Source organism: Octodon degus, unplaced genomic scaffold, assembly GCF_000260255.1.
Source record: "Octodon degus isolate 3935 unplaced genomic scaffold, OctDeg1.0 scaffold00087, whole genome shotgun sequence".
In the NCBI taxonomy this organism is placed as follows: Eukaryota; Metazoa; Chordata; class Mammalia; order Rodentia; family Octodontidae; genus Octodon; species Octodon degus.
This window is the reverse complement of record NW_004524663.1, coordinates 11,348,528-11,359,315: the sequence shown is the minus strand read 5'-3', so window position 1 is coordinate 11,359,315 and position 10,788 is coordinate 11,348,528. Positions and strand designations below refer to the sequence as shown.

At 37.3% G+C, this 10,788-nt stretch overlaps 1 protein-coding gene across 4 annotated transcripts in view; it reads right to left on the bottom strand.

Annotated features, from left to right (window-relative positions):
- Nucleotides 1-10,788, bottom strand: part of Ric1 (RIC1 homolog, RAB6A GEF complex partner 1) — a 203,253-nt gene that overhangs the window by 1,737 nt on the left and 190,728 nt on the right. For 2 of the 4 annotated variants that reach the window (XM_023721956.1, XM_023721958.1), the window contains exons 22-26: nucleotides 8,646-8,953; nucleotides 7,590-7,787; nucleotides 6,166-6,343; nucleotides 5,851-6,039; nucleotides 4,098-4,789 (exon numbers count right to left, since the gene is read on the bottom strand). In XM_023721956.1, coding sequence (XP_023577724.1) covers nucleotides 4,501-4,789; nucleotides 5,851-6,039; nucleotides 6,166-6,343; nucleotides 7,590-7,787; nucleotides 8,646-8,953 — 1,162 coding nt within the window. In that variant the 3' untranslated portion in view covers nucleotides 4,098-4,500. Of the gene's footprint in view, nucleotides 1-178; nucleotides 213-4,097; nucleotides 4,790-5,850; nucleotides 6,040-6,165; nucleotides 6,344-7,589; nucleotides 7,788-8,645; nucleotides 8,954-10,788 lie in introns of those variants that run through there. The other 2 variants (XM_023721957.1, XM_004637193.2) reach the window with 2 other exon arrangements.

Below are 10,788 nucleotides of genomic sequence, written 5' to 3'. Positions count from 1 at the left end.
AGAGACCATGTCTCAAAGACCAAAAAAAAAAAAAAAAAAAAAAAAAAAAAAAAAATCAACAAATGCTAACAAGGATGCAAATGTAAAATGACCCCTTCTACATGGCTAGTTAATTGGTACAGCCACTATGGAAATTAGTATGAAGGGTCCACAGAAAACAGAAATAGAGCTACTGTACCTTTTGATCAGCTATATCACTTCTTGGTATACACCTGAAGGAATTAAAGTCAGCATATTATTGGGACATTCTGTTTGCAAAAGGAAGCAGCCTGAGTGTCTAGCAACAGATGAATGGGTAAAGAAAATGGATATATATACACACAATGGAATATTACTTAGGCATAGAGACAAATCATGTTGTGTGCAATAAGCCAGAGTCAGACAAATACCACATATTCTCCCCAATATGTTGAATTTAAAAACAAACAAACTCTGCACCGATTATTAGACAAGAGAAAGATAGGGAGTGGTTGAAGGTATAATGGTGAGTATAAGGGATAATATGAGTAAAATATATGCATTGAAATACATGCCTCCACATGAAACTAGGGCAAGGGGATAATTGAGGGGGTGGTTATCAAAGTATATGCATTTACCGACCTAACCAATAAGAGTGAAAAATAAATTGGAATTAAAAATCTATGTGTTTGAAGGATAGAAAAGACAAGATAAAATTTTTGCAAATCATATATCTGACAGGGATTTTGTATCCAGAATACATGTAAAGAATCTGTGTATACCAATGATAAAGACATAAATGACCTTTTCACTTTTTTCTTTGAAGATCTACAATTGGTTGGTAACTATGAATTATCCCATAAACGCAACAGAAGTTCTAGTGATATCTCCATACTCACTCAACCTGGATGGCTTTGATCTAGAAGGCAGAGAGCAAGCTTTGGTAGTAGAGACCTTGGTAACCTGCTTTCTCAGTGTTCATTCAGATACTCTGAAATATAGCTTAGCATTTCCCCCTAAAATTACCATTATGACCTAGCAGTTCCACTGAGAGAAATGAACACCTATCCACACAGAAATATATACAGTAGTGTACCACCCATGAAGAGGCACTCCAAGAATCTCTTAACATTGGGTAGGACTATAAACTTTGTGCTATACATACATACATACATACATACATACATACATACATACATATCCACCCATGAAAAAGTTTGTTTTAGGACAGTAAGTGATTGATGGAATAATTAAGAATGTGCTGTAATAGTTACTTAAAACTTAAGATTACTTCTGTAATTTTTCATTTAATATATCTGGACTTTGGGTAGTTAAAGTGAAACTTTAAAGATTGAAAACTGTAGATAAGGGTGAATAACTACATGGATGTTCATAGTACTGTTACTTATAATAATCAAAGAGTGGAAAAACCCAAGTAAACCCTCAACTGCTGAATGAGTTAATACCCACACAATGTATTGTTCAACTTCACAAAAGCAACAAAATAGTGGCAAATAGGGATAAATGTTGAAAAAGATCAGATTTAGGAATACAGGGAAATCCCTTTTAATCCTCTGTATTAAAAGGTGATGCTGGATCTGTACACTTAAAACAAAATTTTGTCTGCTTAATGTAGACCATATCGTATACATAATCTGCTATCATTTCATTATGTTTTGAACATTTCCCCTGCTATGAATACAGCTGTTCTTACAACAGTCTGTTGTTAGGCACTTAGGATGCTGCCAACTCTTAACGCTCTCAGTTCCTCACCTACACACAAATCTTAAATGTCTGAATTTGTAGCCGCTTCATAAGGAAAACTTTACAAGGAAGAAAATGACAAGTCTATCCAGCCATGTAGTCTCAGAATATTTGGGGCTTTTAATACCTACACTTTTTTGTTAACCTAAGATGATAAATAAACAAGGTAGTACAGTGGTTTTATTGCCCTTTACCAAGTAAAAAATACACATTACAGAAGCAGCAGCAAATTTTAATTACAAGCAACTGTTAACTCTACTCCCACATCACTTTTTTCCCCAGCATGACTTACTTTGGTATCAGCAAGTCATTTAAATGTAATAATCTTCAAATAGGCTGAATACTTTAAGCGCGCTGGTTAAATTATGGCTTAAACAATTTCTATGTTATCTGAACCAAATGAGATAGCAAAATAAAGTGAGGTTTTAAAAACTAAAGTATATAACAAATTATCAGGAAAATTTTCTATAACCTTGGCCAAACTTCTTGCTTGGTAGACATCCTATTTATGTTAACTGAAAAGTGAGTATCTTACAGAACAGTTTCACAGCCTAAATTACAGAAGTAATGTGAACTTATTGGTGTCCTGCTTTCAAGAATGTGAGATAAACCAGTGTTTTATTTACGATATTTGAAAAGATCACAACTGTGTATAAATGGTAAATCGTTTTTATTGACTGAATGAATATTCACATGAAACAACTGTAATACTGTTTCTTCTCCCCCCTACTGGATTAGTCACAGGAGAAGAAATTGCAGTTTAGTTTCTTCGTACACTGCATTATTTTTTTAGCTTAAAATTTAGAGGAAGGTGGTTTGAACCAAAAATTTAAATAAGGAGCACCAGAAAAATGAGGTACCAGTAGTCACATATTCTACTCATTGAGGAGTTTTATTATGTGAAGTTATTGCACTTGTAATGTAAAAAGTAAATGATAGTAAATTACAAACTCAGTTATTTTTAATAGTTGATAAATTTTGAAATAAGCAATTTCAAAGTGATTGAGTTTCCCATCAAAGGAAATCTAGAAGAGACAACTAAATCTACCTATGTACTTTAAAAAGCAAGGATAGAGGACCAGGTTTTATTTCTAAACTGTAACTGCACTATGAAAAAAGAGCCTGTTTCACATAGTGGTATGAATTTGGTCCACATCTAATACACTGTTATAAAAATAAACACATTTTTATAAAAAATTACATTGCATTCCTTGTTCAAATTGCACAGTACAAACAAGCTATCTAAATTAATACTGTTATTAGGTAATCAGAATTACATACAGTGAATATGTGTTTAGTCTAAAGCAATTAAGGAATATGTGGTACTGTTTTCATAATGTATGAAAACTAAAATTTAAGTCATATCTAGAAATTCATAAAATATTTTTAAAGTTTACAATGAATGCATTCTTTACATACTTATTTTTTAGTAGCTGTGATAATACAGGATTCAGGTATGTACATAAAAGTCCTTTTTATTTAATTTACAAAAGCAATAAATAAGATTAATTTGAACAAAACCTGTTTCATTTCATGATCATTGGGACCGTTTCCATTACTTTATGACCAAGCCACTAAATCTGTCTTCCATTATGTAGGCTGCTCATTTCTGGAAGGAAATGGAAGCCCTTCCTTTATTCTAAGAGTATGTATCTATACTCATGCAGAATCCAGCATAAAATCTAACAAATTATAATACAAGCCTTAAAAATATGCACAGCGCCTTTGAGTATATTTACACAAGAGCATTTACAAAAAGGTACACTTATTTAATACAAAATAGTTTAGTGGTATCAGCATATTTGATAACCTTTCATACCACTGCCTACGTTGATCTAGTAGGAATCAAGCTTGCTAAAACAGGCACATTAACTGACAAATTAATAAGCTTTCATCAATTCAGGTGTGAGACTAAAGAAGCTAGTAAAGCCAAAGAGAATGTCTCCATTGCATTACTGTGAGTGCAAGGATAGGCATCTATTCAGAGAACTAATTAGGGAGTTCAGTGAGCTCTGTCCAAGGAAGCAAACAGGTAGCTCAAGTGCTCAGTGAGCTACAGTGAGCACCTTAGCATTTATTTTTTAAAAAGTCTAATGCTGGGCATGGTGATGCACACCTGTAATCCCAACACTTGGGAGGCTCCAACAGGAGGATCGTTACAAGTCCAAGACCAGCCTGGTCTATGAAGTGAGCTCAAGGCCAGCCTGAACTGCATAAGGAGACCCTGTCTCAAAAACAAAACAAAACAAAACAAAACAAAACAATGTGGGGCATGGTGGTGTATCTATAATCCCTGCACTCAGGAAACTGAGGCAGGAGGATTGTTGTGAGTTTGAGACCAGCCTGGGCTACAAAATGAGCTCAAGGCCAGTCTAAACTGCATAGAGACCATGTCTCAAAGACAAAAAAAAAAAAAAAAAAAAAAAAGTCTAGACACTTGCTGAGCCATAAAACATACAAAACTAAGTTATGAAAAAGTAAGCTCACCCAGGACAAAATTATCAATATGGTTTACAAGCTACCAACTTTAACAAAAATGCACACCTGTACAATAGCCTTTATTTCCACTGCAGCTTTAAAAAAAGTTGTTTTATGAAAGATGTTTGATTTGTTAGCACATTTTTGGAGTCCAAGAGATCTTTTTTAAAATGTGGTAATACTTTACCCAAGAGTCTGAGTTGAGTTCTCTCCCCTTTTAATCATTCAACTAGGTTACAGTGTACTCAGTTGCACATTGCTGCTAATTAATACTGCCTGCTGTGATGTTACTTACTATTGTTAGGACACGGAACAGTCGTAAGTCCCATCCTGAAATGATTCCTCCTCTTCTGTCTGGGCTATGTCTTCTTCTTTCCGGGTAGCTATACTGCTACCCCCAGTCTCACTTTGGGGGATACCTCCATGGCCAGAGGAGCCCCTGCTCTCCTCTGCCCTAGGGCTAGTCTGTTCAGGAGTCTTACCCACTGCTACTGGTTGGAAGGCATCGGGCTGGACTTGTTCTTCTGTTATCTCGCTGAGTTTCTTCAGTTGTGGTTTAATGATGTTTAAAAATGGCTTATATCCAGGGCTAAGTAGAGGGGAGAAAATTAGTTCTTGTGTTATAATTCAAAAGACCTAACCAAATGTTATGGATACACTTCTAGTAAGCACTAGTGCAGTGCAGGAAGTAACATTACAAAAGGAGGGAAGGCTTCTTAGGTGCTCTGCTCAGCACAGAAGGAACTGTACATAGCATAGGCTCAAATTAAATATTTGAGCTGAAGAGGAAGGTTTGATTTTTAAAATTCATTCATTCATTCATTCATTCATTCATTCATTCATTCATTTGGTACAGGGTCTCGCTATGCAGCTCAGACTCATAGTACCTACATTGGCATGCAGTATCAGGGATCTAACCTGGGTCCTTGTGCTTGCCAGGCAGGTGCTTAGACTGCCTAGCTATCTCCCCAGCCCAGGTTTGATATTTTAAAACAAGTGTTATAATTGAAAATGAAACCTCTGGCAATTAAGGAAAACTATGTAAGGGAGACAAATAGCTCTAAATCTATACTGATGGTCATGACAAGGCCAGAGTTCAAGGCTCTGAACCTCCAGCCATTACTTTTAATTTGAACATGCTACTAACTGCCACCAACTGTTAAAATTCAGACTATAACTTTTACTTTTGCAAGCATTTTTGATATAACCTTCAGTTCTATAGAACTACAAATTAAGTTGCACTTATTTGAAGATCATTTATACTGCATCAGCTTAAGCCAGTGACGTAAATTTACATTATAAACTGATCACCCCTATAAACTTTACTCAATGGACATTACTCATTCATATGGTTGGGAACAAAATAATTACTTAAGAAAGAAACCTTGAGAGGGAAAATATGAGGCATCTGGTGGCACATACTTGTAATCTCAGGATGTAGCTCAGTGGAGAACGCTTATGTAGCAAGTGTGAGGTCTTGGGTTCAATTCTCAATATCAAAAGTGTATATATGAATGTGAAACTTTTTATTTCTACTAACCTAAGTAAATACATTTTTATTTCTACTAACCCAAAATAAATAAATTGTAAGCCTTAATGTGAAAGGATGGGACTCAAACGGGCAACGAACTTCGAGGAACCAGCACTTACCAATCTACAGAGGCCCATCTGTCCACTGCATGTAGTCCTGTCTTTATGTTCTGTAACATCTCTCCATCTACCTCTGAAGACTGCGCAATAACCAAAATCTGATTGATTATTGAAGATTCTCTAAGAATCAGGCCTATGACGATGCACCAGTCCAGACACCCTGCCTCCATGAAAACGTGTAGCAAATACCTATATAAAAAATAAAATAATTTAGGCAAAAAGTACCTATGATGACTATTAGCAAGGTGGCTCCTATATACCCGTTTTGCACAAAAGTCAAGTAGCTTTCTGTGCTTTGGAACATGAGAAACTCACCGAAGCTGGACTTGGGATTTGTGAGGTCCTTTACTTGCCAATTCCATGGAGATGTGCTCCAACTCTGACTGAGTCAAACTGAGTGTAGAGAAATTTTCATCTACCATGGTCCAGTCTCCATCTACCACGGAGCTACTTTCAGTCAGGTCTGTGGCTGAACCAATGCTGCATTCATCACCTGATGAAGAATTTCTAGAAGTTATAAACTAACTTCTTGTAGAAAATACATTTTCTTTTAGTTTTATTAGCTATTCCTCAGATGTTAATTTCTCTTCAGAATTTTGAAATCTGAACATTAATTCTGCTAAAATGGCCATCTTATATGAATAGTACTTTTTAAAAAATCAGTAGAGCCATAAATACACATTACATACCTTGGGACAGAAAAACGTATTACCACCAATTAACAGTCTTCCTTATCTTCCTCCCAAAGTCTAGCAACAATTTGACCAAGTTTTTAGATTTAGTGACCACATTCCAGGAAAGCATAAACTGTTTAACTAAATCTTGAGGATGTAATCAGCAAAATCCACATTTTGAATAAATGCACAGAATCAATTTTTATCAATAAATTGCAAAGGGAAAAAGTTATGGGGGTAGCAGGCAGTCATTAAAAAAAGGAAATTTAAAAAATATACAATGTGGAAAAAAGTATGACATGAAACAACGGGAAATCTATTAGACAGTTGATAGTATATTAAGGAATCAGATTTTTGGAAGGATGATAAAGGTATGTTTTTATTTTAGAAGTCTTTGAGGGCTGTAAATTATATGTGTTTCAATTAAGACAGGAGAAGATGAGACAGCTCAGCGGACTAAGCGCTTGCTCAGGCAAGTGCAGGGACTGGGGTTCGACCCTGGCACCACATGCTGTGCCAGCTCTGCCCACAGGTGTACTGTGCAAGCTGTGAGACCAGGCATGGTGGCGTGCTCCTGTAATCCCAGTGCGGAGGAGGCTGAAAACAGGAGGACTGCTGTGAGTCTGAGTTGTATAGTGAGACCCTGTACCTAATACATTAAAAAAAAAAAACAAACAGGAAAAATGGGGCTGGGGAGGTGGCGTAAGTGCATGCCTGGCAAGTGCAAGGTCCCAAGTTCAGTCCCCAGTACTCATACCATGTGGGCCCCAAAACCAGGCATGGTGGCGCACACCTGTAATCCCAGCTCTGGGAGGCTGAGACAGGAGGATCACTGTGAGTCTGAATTGCATAGTAAGACCCTGCATCAAAAACCCCCAGGACTATAATGCTGAGCTGCATGGTATTTTATAATAAACATACCAAAGTATAATGAAGGCTATTCTGTTGTAACTGTATCCTAGTGGATACAGCTAATCCTTAAGGATGCTGAAAGATGTCTGAAACATTACGACATATAGATATTTTTCTAAAGAAATTGAGAACTAGGACAAAATATCTCTTTACCTTTAGTAAACAAAGGTGATAAGAAAGCATCTTGCATTTGTGGTCCATGGGATGAGGCTGTGTCTATCTCATGATGGGATGGGCCCGTGCTGCTGAGCCAGCTCTGACTCCGTTGGATACTTGAGACACCAGCATCCATCTCGAGGCTTATAAAAGGGTCAGCTGACTGAGACTTTAATAGCTGCTCTCCCATGGTAGCTTAAATCCAATAACAGAAAGAAGACAAATTTAAGATGCACTCAGTGCCATTCCAACTCAGTTCTTTTATCCTTCCCACCTGCCTAACCTATACTAGCAATTTAAAGCCAACTGCTGTCCCACATTGTATCATGTACCCAAAAACTAGGGATATGGAATCACAACACATATACTGATCATATATGGCCATCTAACACACTGTATGTCTTACTGCAACTAGGTAAATCTTCATTGTTATGTCACATGATTGTCTTGGTTCTTAAGGGATGATATGAAACTTTCAATCACAACAAAAAGTTTTCATTTAAATTTTCACACACACAAAAATAAATTTTCACAATTAGCAGTCTTCATAAAAGACTTCAATTAAAAAAATCCTCTTTTAATTTTTCTTATCCTTAAATATGCAGTTTCACTTTGACTTTTCCTGGTTTAGATGAGATGGGTTGAACTGTCAAAGGTAATTTTTACTATTTTCTTGGAATGAATTCTGGCAGGGAAATCACAGTTTAACTTAAAAGTCCCTGACTAATGAGGTATAAAGTTCATTCCCACAATAAGATAAGCATGGTAGTTTTAACTTCAGATAGTTCTCAACTTCTTTATAACATACAGTAACAATGGTTAAGTTTATAAAGCAGACTTTCAGGGTCAAAAGAGTAAGAGACCCAAGTTCTGCTTTATTAAATCCTTAGTCAAGCGGTGAGTATTCCAATTGCTATACAAAAGACTAACTTTATTTGGCTTGAACTTGGAATGAAAAGACTCCCTTGAACTTCAACTAACAACAAAATGTCTAAATATCTAGCAAAATACAATTCTCCTCGTAAAAGTGGCTATGAAAGCAGACTATATTACCTGTTCGGAATTTTCCGTTTTTGAAAGGAGAACAGATAGACGATGCTGGGATGATGGGGAGTGGCCAAAGGAAATCTTTGTGGAGTCTTTTCAGGGCGATCACGAAGTTGTCTACTCGGGCAGCACGGGTACGCTCCTTACATAGCCAGCTAATCAGCTCAAAGCCTAGCTGGGCTGCAAAGCAGCCAAGGTCCTTTAATCGGACGTCTTCTAAAAGACGCCGAGCATGTCTCCATAGCATCATGTCAATGTACATGTTCTCAGCACTGTCACTATCTTTGCTCCATCTGAAAGTAGAAACAGGGAAGCTACAGAAGCAGTACTGTCTGAAGGGAAAGAAAAAGCTCCAGGGCTTCTCCTCAATTGACATCATGACCTGCTGAACACTGAGGCATAGACTGATCTGTACAATGATCACATGAAATAGGAAAAAAAAAAAAAATGGGATAAAAGAAGCTGTACCAGGAGTAAGAAGGTGAATGTTTCATAGAAAGGAGCAAATAAATGCTGTAACTGAAGACTTATGAAAAGGACAGAGGTCACACAAAAGAAACGAAAAAGAGATGGAAAGTGAAATTAAATCTCAATATGAGTTCTGCAGACATCTGAAAATAAAGCTAATTTAAAAAATTAATGATATTAATGATAACTAAACTCAGTCTCTCATCTCTTGCTTGTCTGAGCTGATGCAGTTAATCTGGGATATATGGTCCTGGTCCCTTCCCTGAAAGTCAGTGCTGCTGACAATAAAGATCACACTCTATGCAGAAGAACTGCCTGGGTTCACATGTGACATCCATGAGTTCTGGGAGCATAACCAAGTTTACTTTTCTTCACCCATACACAGAGTTGTTGTAAGGATTAAAAGAGCTACGTATGTAAATGCTTGTAAGAGTACCTGGCACATGACTACTTGGTAAGTTATTAGCTTATATTTAAATTCAGGGTATGGCTGAGCAAATAATGTTTCCTGGCAATCATTTATAGCCAGCTTTCCCTGCTTTTTATTTGTATACAGTCCAGGATTATTATGTGTGTGTGTGTGTGTGTGTGTGTTAGAGGTAGGTAATAATAGCTAGTAGTAAGAGAAAGTAGCAAAATATCCCATTAAAAAATGTTCAAAGCTAGATCTGGTGGTACACGTTGGTCATTCCAGCACTCTGGGAAACTGAGACAAGAGCTGAGCCCAGCCTAGCTAAATTAGTGACTGAACAAATCTTTGTTTCAAAATTTTGGTGAGAAGACCCAGGGCTGCTGGATCCCGAAAAGACCCAGGAGCGCAGGCCTGGCATGTGAGTGAGATGACCCAGGACCTGTGAATCCTGAATAGACCAGGAGCGCAGGTCTGGCGTGTGAGTGAGGCCACCCAGGGCCACCAGATCCTGAATAGACTCAAAGCGTGGAACCCTTCAGCAGAACTGCCTGAAAAGAGGCTTGAGGCAAGACCCACCCAGCTGATTCAGGAGCAGAACATCTTGCCAGAGTGACACAAAGGGTTCAACTCCAATGGCTACAGCAGGAAGAAGTGGAGCACAGCAGCCAGACCCCAGTCAGACCCAAGCAACACCCACCTGGAGGAATCTGAACTTCGTAGATCCGGACCTGGTGCTAAGGTAATAACTCTAAGCTCTACACCAAAGGTCAGAAGACAGTGGTATACAAAATGACAAAGAGAAGGAACAAGTCTCAGGCCCCAAGTCCATCCAGTACAACTGCAGAAGACACTAGCATAGAGGAAACTGGAAATCACACGCCTGATATTTCTGAAATAATAGTGTTGGCAGTAAAGAAACAACTGCAGAAAGGTATAGAAGAAATCAGATCAGAAATAATTTCGGAACTAAAAAACTTAGTGATAACTATAATCAAAGAAGTACTAAGTGCTTCTAAAGAATACACTGATAAAAAAATAGAGCAGAATATAAAAATGATGGAACCCCTGAATAAGCAATATAGGAAAGAAATAGAATGTATGAAACAGGTTCAAAGTGATATACAGGAAATTAAAACCTCCATCACAAGCTGGCAGAACTGTTTGAGGGAAAGTGAAAACAGACTTTCTGATCTGAAAGACACCATTGCAGCTAGTGAAAAAGTAAGAAAAGATCTCTTTAAAACAACTAGGATGCAGGAAAAAATAATT